A 20,394-nucleotide genomic window follows, 5' to 3' on the forward strand; every position below is an offset into this window, starting at 1 on the left:
AGTAGATTGGAAAGAGTAGTAATGACTGGGATGATACTGAAAAGAAAATTTTTGTCTGACGGCAAGATTTTCCCTGTTCTGTGGGCAGGGATGCTTTGTTAAATTTTGAATATTTTGTTTTTAATAGGGAGACCTTTTTTTCCTGTGGGTGGTTTGCATTAGCTTTAGTAATAGTGTAATTTTCTTCAAATTCACTAGTAAAAAATACAGACAATGATAGTAAAATATTTAAGAAATAGTGGCAAAAACCTTGAAAGTTACATTGTTGGTACTGGTTCTTCAGTAGTCTCTTTTTTTTTTTTTTTTTTTTTTTTAAAAAAAAAGTTTTCTAAATGGCATTGCATTCAAGTGTGTTTCATTAAGAGCAAAACTGGCATTAAATGTAAAGTAGATGGGCAGATATTGTATCTGATTAGAATGGTTAAAAATTCCAAACGTGGGTCTATTTTAGTTTTACTGCCATCTCCCCAAAATACCTTTTTTCTTTCTTGTATTTGTCACACTGAAAAATGAGTCTTTCTTCCTTTCAGCTTAGTGTCTTGTTGTTTCCTCATCTTTTTGTGCTTCAATAGATCACATTTTTATTTTCAGAAATGCATCATTCTGTAATCTTGTCCAAGTTGCTTTCTCTGTGAGCTGTGTAGCATTTTAGCTTACTTTTTTTTCCTTTGTTGTTTTGTGAAAATTTCACATTAATTTTTACTGGATATTTTTATCACTTCTACTTCTTAGATATATGCACCGGCAGTTTGTTAGCTGTGAACATGGGCTGCATCATAATTTGTTTAATTCTGTTTAACCTTCCTCTTCTGCATCCTTTTTCCTACATGTTTTTGCTCCTGTATAGCTTTAGGCAGCATTTACTGCCCCTTCTGAACTTCCTTTGCTGAAGTCCTGCGCATATGTTGTTTCTGCAAGTTGCCCTTCGTTGTGGTCCTTACCATTTACTCTCTCCCAGTTGCCCATCTCAAATCGCATCCTTTCTAGCATTTTGGTTATCATTAAATCAAGAATTGCTGGTGACCTTTCGAATATTCTTTTTAACATATTGGAGTAGGTGGATATTTGAAAGCTTGGTGGGGGGGAGTACATAATAGTTGCATGGTTGCTATTCTTACTAATTAATGATAAATGTCCTCTAGTTTTATTATATCTGATTTAAGAAGTGAAAGACAATAGATATATTAACTGTCACAGCTCCGCTAAGCTACGTTGTTCTATCTAAAATGATAAAAAGCAAAAAACCCAAAGGCCAAATAATAGCATGTTGCTCAGGTTTTGCTGTCTGAATATTCTCTGCCTGGAAGATGTAGAATCTCGTATCTGCACAGCTAGTGTAGGCTGCCTAATGGGCCTGATTTTTGTTATTAGAGAGTACATACTGTGATCTGACAAAGCACATGCTTAACATTGAGCAAGCAAGAATTACTCATGTGCTGCAGAGCATTAAGTCACTTTCTCCTCACAGCACAATCAAGCTGAAGACTAGAGAAAGGCTAGATTAAAAAATAAAATAAAACATGGACCCTTATTTTCCAGAAAACAAGGGTGAATACAGCTATGGGCTATGAAAACTATTGTAAAACCTGAGTGGTGCTACCCCTACTTACCTTTATGAAGGCAGAATGTATTTCTCATCTAAAAAATTACAATAGGTGATAGTCTTGAAGCATATGGTTTAAAGCAGCAGTCAAAAATTTCTAGTGCTCTTCTGCTTTCAGATTTCAGCTTTCAAGTTGATCAGCATATTAAAATGGGGAGTGAGTTGGAAATGTATCTGTTAAAAAAAAGGAGTCGAGACTTTGTCAGGAAGTCACGGAAAGTTTTCCAAGAGAGCTTCCAATAGAAAGCACTATATAGTTGTACTGTTAGGGGTTTTTTAGAACTATGCAATATATTATTTTATTTAAAACTCAATAAAGTAGTGATATGTTAAAACAATACTTGGGCAAACAAACCCTTGACTGGGTTCAGGCTGTAACTGAGGTTATATTTTATCTTCCCTTTCACGTAGATGCCTGCTGTCTCTGACACTAAGACGTCAGTACCGCCCTCAGTCAGAGTGTGTCTGCCATTCCTTACTTTGCTGCACTTTGCTGTTTTTTTTCCTCCACACTAGAAACAATTGGTTTTAAAGCAGACACCATTCAGTCCTGTTAAGTTTTACACCTGCTGACTTACATGGCACATGCAGCTGTTCTGGAAATAATTGTTCAGTAAGAATATTCTTTCTGTTGATTTAGTAAATTAATATGATTCCAACATCCTGATCATGAATCACTACCTGTGTTTTCTAACCAGCTTTGTGCTGCTCCAGGTTTTTGCTGACTGTTGTTCTTCAACCATTAAAAAATCAAAGCCTTTCATGTAAACCCACTGGGTCAGTGCTGCTTTGGAGCAATTAATTTGCTACTAATTGATACGGTGCTGCCAGTGACTTGTCAGCTGATGGGATTGTGTGCACTGAAATAACATTGTTATGCCTGTGGAATACCTTTTTTAATAAATATGACATATGTCATATAAACAAAGAAGTTTGCAGTCAGTGAGTGAATGGTAGGGTGCATCAGGTAAGTAACATTAAAAAAAAATAGTGGACAATCTGAAAAATAGTGTTGTCCTCCAGATTGTCACAAAAAGTCTTACTTGACTTAATTTTTAGTTCATGAAACTATGCAAAATAGATCAATTACCTGTTGCTTGTCCTTCAGCTTTGTGAGGGGAGGGCATGTTAGTGCCTACGTCAGGTGTAACCTCTGTGGGACAGGAAAGGTTGTTCATTTCTGTTGAGGGCCAATGCAGGAGATGACAATCAACAAAAATAAAAATGATGTGACAGAGCAGGGACTTGTGTGATGAGCAGGGTCTCAGAGATTTCAGAGAAGAGCAGGGAACAGACATACAAACAGAACTTAGACAATAGAAAGAGGAAGGCTTTCCCTCGGGACCCAGGGGGACTGTACGCAGTCTGCTGCAAACCAGAAGGCTGCTGAAGCTTGGTGAACAAGCAGCAAGACTGGAAGGAGGGACCTACCTCATGAGGTGGGGATATGTTTGATTTCAATCTTGTACAAATTTATTTTTGTCATTTCTGACCCAGGATACCTCAGGATTTTACTTTCTTCAGAACTTAGTTTGGAAGGTAATACGATACAGCTTTAGAAATTCAAAAGCTTTTGGTATGCAAAATCTGGTGGAGGAGAGCTAGGCAGAGTTAGCTCTGTTCGTATCAGTCATAAGCCCCCTAGTTTCTTCAGTAACCTCCAGCTGAAACTTTCTCGCATGCTATGTCACACTGCTAGAAATCCTTGTCCAGATCATCTGCTCTGAGCATCTTTGAATTTAATAACCTTTCTGATTTGTTCCCAGCTTGTCCATTCCTTCAGCAGTCCATTTCTGTGGTCCAAATCACATTACACTTTTTATTGCATCTGTTGACTTTTTTTTTCATTTTACACTGCATTAAATTTCTTTACTATCTAGCATTTCATCACAGTGTCTTTTGTAAATGCCTGTTTTTTCCTCTCCTCCTTTTTCCTAATTCTCTTTGCTGTATTCAGTTCCCTCTACTTTGACTTAGGAATTTTCTTCTTTAATCCTCCCAAACTGATGGATTCTCCTCTTTCTTTTGGGCAATGGGAAAAACAAAAGGTCTGTAATTTGTATTAGCTTGTAAAAATATAACCCAAAATGAGAGCAAGCCTTGATAAAGGGGGCAATCTTACATGTTTCTGGTACGGCGAGTAGCTGAAAGCACTTAAGCTAGCGAGTTAGGGTGGCTGACTGTCCAAAACCAGCATTTCATGGAGATGGAAAGGTGCTTAATACGTTCTCTAATTTGATTGGAATTTTTTCTTGTATTCCAGTGTTTGGAGGCTCCAGCAAACTGGGGGAAAGTGAGTCTAATAATAATTTTCTATGTTGGTTCTCTGAAATTTAAGGCTATGGTGCTGAATTGGTGCTTTTGTTCATGAGATGAGGACAATTCCATGCAGACAGGCAGATCTGAAAACACAATATTTCTATGTAAGATACATTTAGATATAGGAATTATATTTTATGTGTAGTTCCAGGTCTGTATTGTAAGTTCAGTTGCTGCACTGTAGCATGGAGCGAACTCAAGAGTCACTATGTGATTAGTTTTAAATGCATCACACTGTGAGCCTATTTTCTGAAGGCTGACTGTAATTTTTATGATAGAGCTTTTATATAAGATTGCATTTGGCCTAAAACTAAGGACAGTGGGATTTCTGTTAGTCTACTGATTTTTTTTCTGCTTTCCAAGCACATACATCAGAGTCCTGTCACACAGCAGTCACTTGCAGTATTGCACAGTGATCTTTTGTTAGATTGCAGAACTTAAACATGGAAGTATTTTGAGCAGGTGACCTGTAAGGAATGCCCTGACACTGGAGACATGCTGTCTGTGTTCCATTGATACAGGTCTGTTACTCAAGGACCTGTACTGAATAAACCCAGGTTGCTGCTGAGTCACACGGTGCTGGACTTGTACCATTGCAAATAGATAATACTATTTAGTTTAAACCTACATTTCCTAGAATTACATATAGTGTCACTTTCACTTTTTAAGAAAAGTTTTTCTTTATTGTCCTCATCGTTGAGGAGAAGATTTAAAAAGCATGTTTTAAGTGCCCTCCTATAAACAGGACCCAAGAAAAGCAATCCCTACTCCAAACATTAATATGTTATCACATCAATCTTGGGAACACGCTCATGATTCTTCAATGTTTGGTTTGGGCAACTTGATTCAGATGAAATATGTAGTTAGAGCAGAGCCCTGACTGGATTCTAGCCTTTGCATCTACATGGGATTTTTAGAAAAAAAATATGCTGGCCATAACTCAAGTGCTTGTACTAGGGTCTCTGACAATTTTCAATGAATTTACATTTTGTCCTACAGGCTTTCTAATACATTACAGCATTGCGTATATAACGATACCATATCACTGATGTGGTTTCTATTATGGACTTCTAAGGATGTATATAACATTCTTGCTTGGTGATACTAATTTTCCTTTCACAATTTTGTTTAGTACTTCGAAACTTGAGATAGTTTAGCTCAACTCTGTAAGTAACAGCTCTTTGTGTAGGTTTTTTCCTACTTCACAGGAATGACTGTAACAGTAAAAAACGTCCTTATATCTCTATAGAACTGCTTTGTACTATTTTTAGCTTATTTTCCTTTGTGTAAGCAAATAAGTTATATTTAACTGCTACTCAGGTAATGTAGCTTCTCAAAGTACACAGTGACAACCTTTTATGGTGTAATAAATCATGTATTAATCAGAATCAGATTGCCTTTGAATCCCCAGAAAAAGTGCTCATGGAATGCTATGAATGTTTTATAATTTAGTGGGGTCTTTTTTCCTGCTATTAAATATTTGTAATTTTCCAATTAAAAACAAGTACTTGGAGAATACTAGGGCATCTATGTGTTTTAACTTAGCAGGATTGTTCTGAAAATAACATACAAACATCTCAACATATTTTTCATTATTTTTGGGGAGTGATAATTCACCACCTGTACTGAACAGATGACTTTATCTCTGGATATCTGCATTCTGTTACCACTGGTCATAGCAATATGATGAAGTGGGAGCTTGGAAGCAAATTTTTAGAGGATTCTGTCTTGGCAGGTTCCATGAGCAGCTGGCACAGACATGGAACCACACGGACTGAATCCTCTCGCTGCGTGTTTTGGTACAGAACACTGTCCTATATTATCTGCTTTCTAAAAGACTTCTAAAATCTCTGAGAGGGATCAAGTTCTCTCTGATGTACAAGATAAAAGGGACCTGAAGTATTTTGCATTTGCATTTTAGCTACTTGCAAATAGAAAGATAAGAAAGTTTTCCCCTCTTTTGTGCTATAACACTGTCATGTGTTTCCATCATTGCTGATTCTTATTTATTAATAATACAACTGTACAGAGTGAATTATTACAGCCTGTCCTTATTTTATGTTAAATTCTGTGGGATTTAGTGTTCACCTTAATTTGCCATTTGGCAAATCCAAGCAAAGGAAGTCATGGCATTGGTTGCCTTGTATGATAAAATGTCTGGATGTGTTGGTGAGAGGGGAGCAGTGGAAAGCTTACACCTCGGCATTCGCAGGCTTTGGACACTGTTTCCCACAGTATTATTGTATTCAAGTTAGGATGTTACAGTCTGGATGGGTGGGCTATGAGGTGGGCAAGTAACTGTTTTGATGGTCAAGCTCAGAGAGTAGTAGCTAACGGACAGCGTTCTGGCTGGAAGCTGGTAACAAGGGGGGTCTGTACCTCAGGGGTCTATACCTCTGTAAAGCCTTTGTCAGTGAGGCAGCTTGGAGTTTGCAGGAGACACCAGCTGGGGGGACCAGCTGACATATTCAAGGGCAGAGCTACCGTTCGGGGGAACCTAGACAGAGCGAGGGAATTGACTGGCGGGACCCTGATGGCATTAACACGGGTGAACACTGGAGTTCTGCACCTGGGAAGGAAGAACCCTCTGCAATGACACGGGCTGCGGGGCGGCTTGGCAGAAAAAGACATGGAGGTCTTGGTAGCCAGCAAACTTCAGGGGACCAGCCGTGTCCCTGCCAGCTAGGAAAGCCAGCAGTATGCCGAGTTGTGTCAGCTGGACCATAGCCCATAAGGGAAGGGTTTTATACCTCTCTACTCAGCACTCATTAGACAGCTATAATACGGTGTCTCATTTTGCCCCTCAAACCCCGGCCAAGGAGGGCAGTTCTAAATTGGATTGAGTTTGGGGAAGGCTACAGAGGTTGTGGGGGGCTGGAACATGAGTCCTGTGAGAAGAGGCTGAGGGGACTGGGGCTTTTTCAGGCTGGAAATGGGGAACTCTGAGGGGATCTAACAGCAGCCTTCCAGTGCCAGTAAGAAGATTATTAAGGAGTCAGTGTCGGGCCCTTCGCAGTGGTGCACGGCAGATGGACAAAGGGCAGGGGGTACAAGGTGAAACAAGAGGGGCTCAGAGCGGACATAGGTCCCATGAAGACGGTCAGATGTGGGAACAGTTTGCCCGGGGAGGCTGTACAGGCTCTATCCTTGGCGTTTTAATGACCAAACTGAATAAATCTAGCCTGATCTTATAGCTGACCCTGCTTTGAGCAGGAGGTTAGGCAAGAGTTGTCTTCTTCAATTGTGGTATAAAGAAAACTAAAATACAAATTAAGAAATATAAAAATATTTATCTTTGTCCGTTTGCTGTGTACTTTCAAGGTGTTTGTCAACTGTGCATTTTTGTTGAGGGAGGAGCGGTTGTAAAATGTTTTATCCAAAGAATCTCTTGTTTCCTTGCTGATGCTTTAAGAGTGATTTCTCTATTTAAGTTTATGTTTTAAGTGCATATGAAGATGGTTTCCAGGTTATTAGTCTGGTCACATACAGATGTGAGCAGAATGTCCTTTTGCTATTTGGCAGGCAAAAATTGGGACTTGACAGCAGCTTTGAATGACTATGAGCAGCTCCGGCAGGTGCACACCGCCAACCTGCCACAGGTGTTCAATGAGGGCAAATACTACAAGCAGCAGGAGCCAGAGCAGCCTCCCCAGGTGACAAAGGCTGAGAGGCCCTGCCTGCAAAGGCAGGATGACATTGCTCAAGGTAAGAGCTCTTCGCCAGGGCTTTTGTGGACAAGCAGCTTTCTAGCTTGTCTGCTTGTGAGTTGTGCTTGTCTGCAAGGAGTTGGAAGTCATTTACCATCAGCCTGTGAACTGTGCCATTGTGATGGGATGCACAGAGCTGCTGCTAGACCCTACGTTTCAGTGTTTCGGTTCTCGTGAGCTTTGCCTCAGTTCTGCAAGCTATCTTTTTAATGTGTGATTACAAAAATACATTGTCCCCAAGAAGTCCTATGGTATGTATAAAAGGAATTGATTAGAGGGTGTCACAGATCACTATTGTGTGTAGTTTTCTATGCTTACTGAGACCAAAGAAAGGTTAAAAAAAAATCCATATTTCAATCTTTGCATTCTTACTCACAGTATGTGATTAGGCTGTATGAAATCTATGAATAACTTTCAGCTTTGAAATTTTGCTCTTCTATGGTTCCATAGAAGAAAGGACAACCTCCTACCTCCACCAAATAGAAACCTTAAGAAAAATGAGTCAACTACCCCCTAGCAATTGATTTTCAGTACAGGATAATAAGCATTAGAATTTACAATTTTTTGCTTGCAGACCTTTTATAGATTTTATTTCAGGTCTCTCTCTCTCTCAGACTGTTGGAATGCATTTTTGTTAATAGTAATTTATCAAGGAACTGTAGTTTACACCAAAATAAATCTGCAGGTCTGACAGCTTGTCATGTAGGGAGGTAATAGCACTAGCTTAGTGATGGCTTTCTATGCAATCCTTAAAAGGAACAGAAAGTCTTCCCTTTTCCCACTGGCTCTTCCCTCCTGTTAAACAGGAAATGGCATCAGTACTTAGGGGTGTCAGTAAACTTTTTAAAATTGATAACTTCCATCGGTAGAAGAGTAACCGTAGTGCTGCTTATGACTGCTTAAAAGCTCTGAATACAGATAAAGGGAGGAAGAGTAGCACACTGTAGTTGATAAAACTGTGTCCCTTTGTTCTCATTAGGATATAGCTCACTCTCAAATTCTGTGTTAATTAAAGTGCTCAGTTTACACTGAAACGGTCATTTGATATTTTAGTGGGTGTAGTAGCTAGTGTGGGTAGGTCTGGCTTTAAATGCCTGCACTGACAGTAATTTTACTACTAATTCAATGCATAACTGATGACTTCGTGATCGGAGAGCCATCTCTGACCGAAATGTGAAACTGGAGTCAGGAGGATGTGCAGGGAGGAGCAGAGAAGGGAAAGGAGGCTCTTGTTATGGACCAAGCACCTGGAGTGCAGGATGCAGCCCACAGGTGAGGGTTGGGCCATGGGGGAAGGGGTGTTGCAGGGGTAGCAAGGGAATGTCAAACAGGTGCTCTACTTGAGTTCCCCTGCTTAAAAGTCATTTAGCAGAGATCTACAGGGAGAGGAAAGAAAATCAAATGTAATCAAAACTTCTGCCCCTCACCCCAATTTCAGATATTTTAGGGAGTGCAATTTAGCTCTTAAAATTAAAAAGACTTTGATCCATTAGGGAACCAAAAGTTCACAAACTCCAGGAAAATTAATTTTTTAATGACTATTAGTTAGTCAGTTTGAGATGCTTTAAAAACACTATTAGCGCAAGTGATAAGCTACATTTAAGTAAGCTTCATTGTTAATTCTTGAAGGCACAGAAGTACAGGAACACCTTTTATTTTAATATAGCATTGTACATGTTTGAGAGTTGATCACTAAAGACCAGTTTATGGTAGTATTTATGAAGCTACAGAAGTGAAGTTGCACCAAATAGGTTTTTTTACAAAAGCTTCCAGTATGATAATGTACCCATTTCCAAGGAAATTCAATGAAACTATTATCGAACTTAACATGATGTAAATCCTACCAGGAAGCTTTCTGCATATTCAGAAATGTGAGAAACTCCATAAACATGGTGTCAACTCACAAATAAAACTCAGTAATATGCCCAGGAGACTTTCTAGTATTAATTTCAGGTGGTGCCTGTTGCGAAGGATGGCTAGCCAGAGTGCAACCCAGTGGAAGAGCTGAGGTCAGGCTGTGAAGCACAGAAAGTCAGTGGTACCGTGCTTCGAACAGGTGCTGCTTCCCCGATGCAGAAAGAAACTTTATACTGAATGCTAAACTTCTGAGAGAGAAGACTAGTAATTTTTGATGAACATAAATTTTAAGCAGCTACAAAACGTTCATTTCCGTTTTCAAAAATATAAGCAGGAGTGCAGGGCAGAAACTAAACAGGGGAAACACCTCTGTCCATTTTGACTGAATGATTCATGATTTAAGCACTTTAAAAGTATTTATTTGCTGATACCAGAACTGAGGCCATATAGTAAAATGAAATGGTATGATGGTAATATTTTGTCCCTTTCTTAACATTCTAATGCATATTTTGCTTGAATGACCCTTTACTGTTCCTTGTTTAAGCATTTGTTCACAGAGAAATTCAGGAAGTTATAAGATATTAGCTCATAGTTGTTTTGATAAAATAATGCATTCTTTTGTACCAGGCTTGTTAATGTCATCATTCTTTTTGAACTATGTATTGTTACTTGAATCGGGATTTTAGAAAACACATACCCGTAAAACCTGAGTTTATCTCAAATTCAGCATAATGATGTTAAAATTGCCTTCAGGTAATTCTGAGATTAATGTTCTGAGATTAAAAATATGTGGAACGTTTGATACGAAGCTATTGTAAAATGCTGGATATTTTGATTTACAACAAGTCAGATCGTGAGTTCAAAACTTTTAACGGATTATCATCTGTCTGCCAGTAAATGTTTCTTCGGAAACTTCAGAAACGTTAAAACAATTTTTATAGAAATAGTTCTTTCATATCTCGTTACTTTTACTGTTTGTCTGTTTTGCTAGAAGGAGAGTGGAGTTCCTATGATTTGCTGTAGGATCCACAGTAAGAACTAAGTAGTCTTTTACAGTGGGAAGTAACCTAAACAAGGTAACCAGGAGGAAGTGGAATAAATTCCTGAGTGAAAGGAACTGGCATTCACCAGACTTGCTGTTGCCTGGTCTTTTAGGTATTTAGGTAGGTCTTTTAGGCAATAATATCTCTTTGGTTTTTCTACAGAAAAGCGTCTTTCCAGAGGTATTTCTCATGCCAGCTCAGCCATAGTCTCCCTTGCTCGATCACATGTAGCCAACGAGTGCAGCAATGAACAGTTTCCTTTGGAGATGCCCATCTACACATTCCAGCTACCAGACCTTAGCGTGTACAGTGAAGACTTCAGAAGCTTCATTGAACGTGACTTAATTGAGCAGGCGACAATGGTTGCTCTGGAGCAAGCAGGTGGGTAAATATTTCAGATGTCAGCAGCTGGGCAATCTGACATTTTGGTTGACATTTCTAATCATGCTTCATTTCTGGAGCTTGCGCATACTGCATGGGAAATAAATGCCAGACAGTGACAGCAGATACTGTGCTCTTTGCAAAATAACACATACCCTGTTTCTTTTAAAACATTATGGAGAAAACTGTTGAATTTACTTAGTGAAACAAAGACATTGAGTGAGGAAGGAAAGGAGGACTGATGGGGAAGTCACACCATAGAGAAGGATGCGAGTCTGGATGGTTGGAGCAGGGTGGTACTTCCAGTTCTTGTGAGGAAACTACATTGCAATGACTTATGGCTTCTGTTGCAGCTTGAGAAAATAGTTTTTAAATATGTATTTTATGTATTGATTATTCTTGTAATAAGAAACTAATTTTAAAGTAATACTTCATTATGGCCATGGAAAAAAGTAAAAAAAAAAATAAATCAGATTTAGTAGTAGTTTAAGGTTTTAAGTCAGTTTTGAATGATATGGAGAAATTTATTGAAAAATATTATCTCTGCCTTAGGAAACAGCAAATATATTAATGACCCATGACACGAACACATCTATATGGTGAAATGCCCATCCCTGGTGATATAAGGGAGCTACAAAATCAGGTTTCATGGCTGCCTGTGGAACAGTAGCTAGCCAGTTGGTTTTTTCTATTGATTGCTATACTGGCTTGTGTAATGCTGTGTATTCACCTGAGAATTCGTTCTCAAAACTCAGTGCCTGGTCGTACAGTGTGTTCAGCCTGGTAAACTGCTGCTTGCTACTGATCAGGGCACTGCATCATAGTTTTTAGGTAGGACCTCTGCTAATCTGGTGTCCCACTGGGTATTGACCACGTATAGTCATGTGATTAATTTTTTTTTTGGCTTTGGTATTTGAAAAGCAAGACATGCTTAGATTGTAGCATCAAACAGTAAATACTTAAAAACCAACCAACCAAAAAAAACCCAAACAGTATTCAGAAAGACCACCTTCTGGAAAAAAATAGCAGTATTAAATAATGTAAGAATGCTACCAGGCATCTATGAAGTATGAAAACTGTCACTCACCTACAAAGGAGATAGTTTCTCTAGGAACCAGCTGACACAAGGACGGGGGGGGGGGGGGTGGGGTGGGGGGTGGGGCAGGGCAGGGAAAGGATGGCTTTTCCTCTGGCAGCTCTGCCAAACACCCTGAATTCCACAGGGCTATCAGAAAATACCTTGCTATAGTGTCATCATTGACCCACCTGCTTCAGTGGAATTACAGCCTTTAGAGTCAGTTAATGTAAGAGTACAAACTAGAGGATCACAGTGGTTTTCTACCCTTAAAATCATGGAATATGTGATTTTAGATCTGACCTCTTCTAATTTATACAGAGCTGGCTAGCTTTGAGCTTGAAACAGGGCTGCAGAAACCACCAAATCAGCTGCCTCTTAGCAGTCCTCTCTCAAATCTGTCTGAAAATAGAATAAATCATTTATTATTTTTTTCACATTAATTAGGGCAATAACTTGACTCACACTGGAAAAGTCCTTTCCTCCCCAGAGCCTCTTGCATCCTGGAAAGGAGGGTGTATTGACCACACCATACGCTTGTGGTTTGGATCACAGGTATTCTCGTAGCCTGCCTAGATTTAGTTTACTTATATGAGCATTTCATTCAGATAAACTGGAACTTCCTGGGAAACAGTTCTTCACTTCCAGTAAGTTAAACAGATTAAACAGTGAATGTTTAAGAAAATCATGTAAGACTTCATGTAAACTGACCTTTTGTCTCTACTCAAGACATAAAGATATTCAGTTTCCTATTATGTCCTGCCTGTTTTAGACATTTTGTTGTCTGAAACGAAGAGAGTGAATTAATAGGAAAGTCATTTGGCATTAAACATTTTATCTCCTGCCAGCAGGCCCAGTTTGGTTATGGTTTGGTCAGTGACATAAAAAACATTAACAGATAAGGTGCATTCCCTGCAAAGGAGCTAAAATCTATTTCAAACCAAACCCCGTGAAGAGCAGTAGCTTCTGTAACTGAGGTTGGGGGTAGCGTTAAAGGAAAAGAGAGAGGTGTGTCCTTGGGTTTAAGGGCATGAATTTTATGGTTTATGGGGGAGAGAAGAGAAATGTGAATAGGCAAAAGGAAGAGGAACTTTGTAAGGAACACAGAGCAGCTTACTACTCACAAAGCCAGGACTGGGAGACCAAAATTACTATTAACAGACTGTCGCACATGTTGTCTGAAGTGGCCATATGAGCTGGATGTCTATGAAAGCCTGTAGGGTGTTTATATTCTCTTTTCATATGCTTAGGCACTTGCTACCATTACATCTATATGTGAAAGGATTTCAGGTTGCACCCTACCTGTATAGAAAGTCAGAGCAAATGTTCTGATTTACTCAGAAATGCTGGGTGAGGTTACAAAGGAAAGGCTCAGATAAAGGCAGCATGATTTGCTCGCGGTCTGCTGATGCAGTGTATCCTCTACTCTGTGTGACTGCTTTCTGAATATTTCCCTTAGAGGACAGAATTCACAACATTCTTAAAAGCATTTTGGGGTTTTCTGCATCTTATAAACTCAGCTGTTCATTACTGCCTCAAATGGAATGAGGTCAGCTTGTAAGTAATGTGCAGACGGATCTCTGAGTGTATGTAAACTGTAAAAACCTTCAAGAATATTGTTTTCCTACATTTTTCTTTCTGTGATCAGGTTTGTGTTTTCTGTGAAGCATTTGATACAGCTAAAGGCAAAATAAACTGTCATACTTTGTTAAGCATCCCCGAAACCAAATCCACCAAAATTCTGGAAATGTTTCATTTCAAACTGTTAAAAAATAAGCTCTGTTAAAGGAAAACTGGTGCCTTTTCAGGTTGTAGAAACATTTTCTTATCCCAGAATTTTTAACAGACTTCCACACAGTATATGCAGGGTGCCAGGATATCAACCATAATTACAAGAGAACTGTATTAATTTCCTGAATTCTGGTCTGAGGTGCATGCTTGTGTAATTCAGTTCTAATATGAATGACAAATACTGTATCACAGAGTAGGATGAAATGCAATTATGTCATGGAAAACTGTCTCGGGTGACAAAAGAAACAAATTAAGAAAGCCAGTACCAGTGGATCTGCAGTGACCTGCAGGTAACTGAACTCAGTTATCGGTTATCTGCAGCCGCTTTGGCCTAGCCATATATTTCTGTGCCATCTTATTTTATGATACTTGATCTGCATTCTGGTCAGTAGCTTCTGTGGCAGAGTCGATGTTGCTTATGCATCAGGCTAAAAGAGAAGCATTCACTTAACTGCTCAGTTTTACTTATTTCTATATGCACAGCTCAACATTACATTTCAAGGACATCAGTAAATATGAATAGCCTTGCAGATGCTACTGCAAAGCTGATTTAATCATCTAGACTAAAAGGGAGAGCTCCTACAAGAAGGCCCTTTCTTTGAAGTGCAGAAAATGTATTGGTAAATGTTTTATTTATTCATTTAGTTAAAAAAGTAAGCAGTCACTGAATGATTAATATAAGCCCATGTAGAAAATCTGCTTGTGCAATTTTCTTCACATCAATACTTGCAAGTACACGTTTATTGTATGAAAGGACTAAAACCAAACAAGCAAATCCTCTTAGCTAGTCATGTAAGAAACACATGAATTGTTGAAGTAGCTCTGCTGAAATCTGGAATTCAGGTTCCTGCACATATTGCCAATTGTCTGACTCTTATGCGTGGGCTGAGCAGTCCCTCTTGACTTTAGTCCTGAGCACACCTCAGAGCAGTTCTTGCTCTTGGATTCCAGAGGGGAGTTAGGGTGAACCATTGCTTTTGAGGATATATGGGGTGTCCCGAACTAGACTTGCTGTGGAAGCTGAAAATGGTATTTTGCAACTGGTTTGTCTTGAGGGACAGATGAGAGGTGGATTTCTGGAAATATGATGTGCTAGAGAGGTGAAAGAAAGGCTGGTTTTAGCCTAGTTTCTTAAGGAAACTGAGCTTGTGTCAGCAAGCTGTCTCTTAAGATTGTACCACTGTTTATTTTTTTTAAATTTAACTCTACCAATTTCAAACATATTTGTCACTAAGCTTTTACAGGTTTCATGAAAATAAGGAGCTAGCTTATTTTTAGTATTTCCATAGAATAAAAACGTGCAGCATGAATATTGCTTGTGAAACGCTACAGAATCCACATGGGAAAGACTGCCCAACTGCAAATAAATGAAAAGCCATCAGAAACCTCACCCATAGCCGTACATATGACAAGTGCAGGAAACAGGACCTTGAGTCCCACTGTGCACAGATCAACTTGTTTTCCTCAGTGAGATGTCTCTTCTGCCAGTGGTTTTGAGGAGATGCCCTAAGGCTGGTTTACTTGGCTGTGTGAAAGAGTACTGTTAAAAGCACCGTGAATTGCTGCGTTAGAAGACAGTCGCACTCAGTCTGAAGTAAAACTGTACAAGCTGTGATGTGACACTTCATCCTTTTTCCCATCTTTAGCCATCCTTCTTTTTCTCTTGATGTGTATTCCATTTATTCTGTAAGAATTCTGACTTACTTTTGCTACGATAAATGCACAGTGGCGTTGCAGGCAAGAAACTGTCTTGGAGGCAGCAATAGCCCATCTGGCTTTGCAGTGACACTTCAGCCACACTCAGTCATACCAAGCTTCCGAGGGAGCTAATCCTTTGTAGCATCTCCTTTTCCCTTGTTTGGAGAGTTATATTAAGTTGCTGTTTGCAAAGTCCTTGTAACTTTTGGGGAGTTAATTCTATCAGAAAAATCCCAAGTCTGCAAAGCCATTTAGTTTCTTAGTAGCTTAAACAAGAAAAAAGAAAATATGGACTGGAGAAAATGAAGAGGGAGCAAAGGATTTGTGCAGTATCTACAGAGGTTCTTAGGTATTATGTAACCTCATGTTTGTTTTGAATTTGGTCAGTTTGTATGTGTACCACTGACCTTCTGCGTGTTTGGGCAGTGAATACTTTATAGTGGACCTTACCAAACTGGAGGGCAGCTCTGTGTGAGCATCTTTATGGGATAGTCATAACCTAGAATAATTTCAGTGGTATGTTTTAATCCTCTTGTTTATACTGTATGCTATTGTATCTTCTGTAGTACCAGTGCATAAGGCATTGGGGCTGGTATTAAAAGCCAAGCCTGGCCCCTGTGAATACTTGAAATGTGTTCTCTGTTCTCTGCTGCCTTCTGTTTGAGCCGTTCAGGTCATATAACCATCTAGAATCTTCTTTGGCAATTTCCTCCCATAAATCCTGCAGCAAGAAACAATACACTTGTGGCTTATAATACCGTATGAGGCTTATGAAAGTAACACTTAACCTTTCTAGTGTCCATTAATAATACTCCAACGTTAACTTTCTCTGAGATTCAGTTTACCTTCTTTGCATGGAATACAAGTCTATATCTGGTTCTGTATCAGAATGATTGATTCTTGATGAGCCCTGCAAATAAGGGGATGGGGGAGCCAATATCTGCTTTGTCTTAGGTGAAGCCTGATACAGGCTGTGTAGCGCAGGACTGGGATGACGGCAGAATACAGGCAGAGTTGGCTGTCTTCGGCCACGGAGGGTACTAGAGTCTGTTAACATTTCTTTGGGGTTTGCACCTGAAATCTTAAGTATCGTGCAAAGGAAGGGCAGTATTGTGTGCTCGTGTCTACCTCTCAGGTTGTATGTTGCTAGATCATAAACCTGGATAGGGCTTTTAGTCATATCTAAAAATAATGTCCTGGTTTCAGCTGGGATAGAGTTAAGTTTCTTCCTACTAGCTGGTGCAGTGCTCTGTTTTGGAATTAGAATGATAATAATGTTGATAACACACTGATGGTTTAGTTGTTGCTGAGCAGTGTTTATGCTAAGTGAAGGACTTCTCAGCTTCTCAGGCCCTGCCAGCAAGAGGGCTGGAGGGGCACAAGACACTGGGAGGGGGCACAGCCAGGGCAGCTGACCCGAACTGGCCAAAGGGCTGTTCCATACCGTAGAATGTCACCTCAGTATATAAACTGGGGGGGCTGGCTGGGGGCTGCTGCTGGGAACAGGCTGGGCTTTGGGTGGTTGGTGGCAAGCAGTTGTTTTTCATTTGCATTGCTTGTTTTCCTTGGGGTTTATTTATCTCTTTTTTTGTTATTTTCTATCTATTATCATCATCATTATTATTATTATTATTATCACCATCATCATCATTATTATCGTTATTATACTTTATTTCCGTTATTAACCTGTCTTTGGCTGAGCCCATGAGTTTTCTAGTTTTCTCACTGTCACCCTTCCAAATCTCTCCCCTGTCCCACTGAGGCAGGGGAGGGGAGCAAGGGAGTGGCTGTGTGGTGCTTAGCTGCTGGCGGGGGTTAAACCATGTCACCTGAACAGGACTTCAAATCTTGATCTAAAATTAAGGTTAAGGTTCAATGTACTAGAACATGGCTATATTCTCACAGTATTTTTGCTGTATAACAACAGTTCCATTTCTTGATTTTTTTTTAAAGATTAAATAGATTTTGTGAGCAAAAGAAAAAAAAAAAGCAGCAAGATCAAGTAGGAGACCAACAGAGAGAGGGAGAGTGAGACGTGGGTCTGGTTTGTCCATAAATATTGTCTCATCAAAGCAGACAGAAATAAGCCTGAGACAGAACTGTTCCCAGTTTTCATTCAAGCTCCTCTTTCCTGTTGTTTCCCTGAAGAAATCCACTATATCACTAGATATAAAAAATGAAAATGTGCCACTTTTTTTATTACAATCCAATGCCTTTCTGCTAATTTTTTTAGTCAGCCATAAGCTTTGTGATGTTAACCAAGCCCACAAACTTTTTTTGCATAATCTACTTGAAAGCAGATCACTTTTTTATAGAAACCTCCTGTTATTCAAAAGATTTGTAAACACCAGACGTCGACATTTATTACCAATAGCTGCTAGTTAATCTGCAAAGCAGTACCACTCACTAATCCTTTAAGTCCTAAGGTCTGTCTGTTTTGGGTCTTGTAACTGTGCTTTAGGCAGCACCGTGGTGTAACTGATGACCGAATATGATACCACCAAAACATTCTGCAAAAAACAGGTGGCGAGTTGTTATTTCACAGCCCACAGGCACAGGAGTTGCTAAAAATGATTACTTGTTATTTCAGATTTCTTTCCCAAAGGCTGTCCCATAGTGCTTTAAATTAAACTTCTTTAATGCATATTTAATTTAGAACTCAATAAGCCTAGTCTGAGACATTGGACATGTACAAAGTAGCTGCCAAAATCTTATGAGGATTACCAGATGTGGTTAGTTATTGATCTGCTGTGCATCTTTACCTTTACAGTATAGTAACTCTCAACCCATACTGACTAACTGAAATGTAGTTACATGAGTTCTTGATCAAGATAGTTCTTGGTACCTGGAACAAGTAATTCGGGGCACACATTAAAATATTATTATACTGGGGTTTTGCACAATATGTATTAGCTGTTGTTACAAATAACCTTCACTATAATTTCATAATGAAAACACAGAATCCTAGAATTATTTAGGTTGGAAAAGACCTTTAAGATCATCAGGTCCAACCATTATCCCAGGACGGCCAAGTCCACCACTAAATCTGTCCCTAAGCACCACAGCTACATGTTTTTTAAACATCTCCAGGGATGGTGATCCCACCACTTCCCTGGGCAGCTTGTGCCAGTGCTTCAGCTTCACCACCCTTTCAGTGAAGAAACTTTTCCTAATATCCAATCTAAACCTCCCCTGGCATAACTTGAGGTCGTTTCCTCTTGTCCTGTCGCTTGTTATCTGGGAGAAGAGACCAACACCCCCACACCCCCACCTACAGCCGCCTGTCAAGCAGTTGTAGAGAACAATAAAGTCCCCCAAACATATCAATGGAGAAAAGTTTTTTCATTGCTTGAATTTTTTTATGTTTTGGGGGTTTAACCTTAAATGCAAGGCTGGCTGTACAAATATAGAGATGTGTTGTGGCTCCTCTCTGGCTTGCAAGTAAAGGAGTCAGGGAAGAAGTCTGCAGAAGGGGACAAACAAATGGAGCCATCGCAAGCTGCCTATTGCATTATTCATTCAATTATTCAATTGTGCATTACCCACAGACTTTCCAAAAGTCTTGGGAAATATACCAGCTCCACTCATCATTCTTAATCATCTGCTCTTCCATGTCCCCAAACATGTTATACAATTAGTCACGTTCTCTTTCTTTATATTAGAAATATTCACGTGACCATTTAACCAAGATGTAACACTCCAATAAGCTACCACACGGCAACCTGTGCGCCAGGAGTTTTGTACTTCCAGTGTTGACTTTGGCACTGATACTCTTCATGACTTTATTTGCTTCATCTAGGTACATCAAATATCGGTCCTCTTGTCGGTGTTTTTCATATTCCATCTGTTTCGTAACCTGTAAAACATGCTTCATGTAGCAGTGATGAATAAGTGGTTCTCTAAATGTCCTCAAAGAGAGAAGCCACATGCTATCTTACACCTTGGGCTATGCAATTTGGTCTCAATTTAATTCTCTGGTAGATCAGTTGTTGTTTTTAGTAGGTCTAATAATAAGTAACACTATGGTAAATGAAAGGAGACTCAGCTGTCGAATCAATCCATCTGATTGAAACAATATTACTTAATAAACTTACCTGACAGAAACATATCCTGATTAACATGTACATACTACTTTTGTCTTTTGCGTTGTTATTGCTGTAACATAATCTGTCACCTGTGTATGGGAGGCCAATGTCAATTATGTTTGGGAACTGATAGCAGGACTCATAACGGTATTTAGGCCACGTAATCCTTGGAAATCCATACCTGAATGCAGCATATGAGAGCAGAAGATCAAAACCAATTAAAGGTGCTCTTATCTTATTCCAGATACATGTAGGGAATAGTTTATCTGCCTCTTCTTTCTAGTCTTTTCAGTTTTCACTTTTGACATTACATTTATTTGGCAGAAAGGATGTTCATGATTAACCTTAAACATTGCACATCACTGTATGCCTGTACACAGTGTGCTGTTTTAGTTTCCATTCCACCATTTTAACAGATTCTTTCTTTTCAGGACGATTAAATTGGTGGTCCACAGTGTGTACAAGCTGCAAACGTCTTCTTCCCTTGGCTACAACGGGTGATGGGAACTGCCTCTTGCATGCTGCGTCTCTAGGTAAGGGAGAGTCTGTGCATGCAACCTTCTGCCAAAAATGTTTACCACTTTTCTCTGTCCCCAGCAAAAGCTCAGAAACACATCAGATGCAAAGACTTTCATTAAAAGTCTGATTCTGGAGCAATATATTCTTCAAATTTCACTTAAGTATTGTTTGCTTTAGGCATGCTGGAGGGTGGAAGGTGAGAGTTTTATCAGGTTAAAAAGTAGTGTAATTGCAACAGTATATATCATAAACACCGGTGATTTGCATTTTCCTTACAGAGCCCGACCTAACAGCTCTGGAACAGGCAAATTCCAGG

The 20,394-nt window shown here is 39.4% G+C and overlaps 1 protein-coding gene across 8 annotated transcripts in view; it reads left to right on the plus strand.

The window, feature by feature from the left end:
- Nucleotides 1-20,394, plus strand: part of OTUD7A (OTU deubiquitinase 7A) — a 146,914-nt gene that overhangs the window by 92,812 nt on the left and 33,708 nt on the right. For 5 of the 8 annotated variants that reach the window (XM_056346789.1, XM_056346793.1, XM_056346790.1 and 2 more), the window contains 3 exons: nucleotides 7,445-7,627; nucleotides 10,692-10,910; nucleotides 19,991-20,092. In XM_056346789.1, coding sequence (XP_056202764.1) covers nucleotides 7,445-7,627; nucleotides 10,692-10,910; nucleotides 19,991-20,092 — 504 coding nt within the window. Of the gene's footprint in view, nucleotides 1-5,633; nucleotides 5,722-7,444; nucleotides 7,628-8,776; nucleotides 8,902-10,691; nucleotides 10,911-19,990; nucleotides 20,093-20,394 lie in introns of those variants that run through there. The other 3 variants (XM_056346794.1, XM_056346796.1, XM_056346795.1) reach the window with 3 other exon arrangements.

The sequence above is a fragment of the Falco biarmicus genome, chromosome 7 (assembly GCF_023638135.1).
Source record: "Falco biarmicus isolate bFalBia1 chromosome 7, bFalBia1.pri, whole genome shotgun sequence".
In the NCBI taxonomy this organism is placed as follows: domain Eukaryota; kingdom Metazoa; phylum Chordata; class Aves; order Falconiformes; family Falconidae; genus Falco; species Falco biarmicus.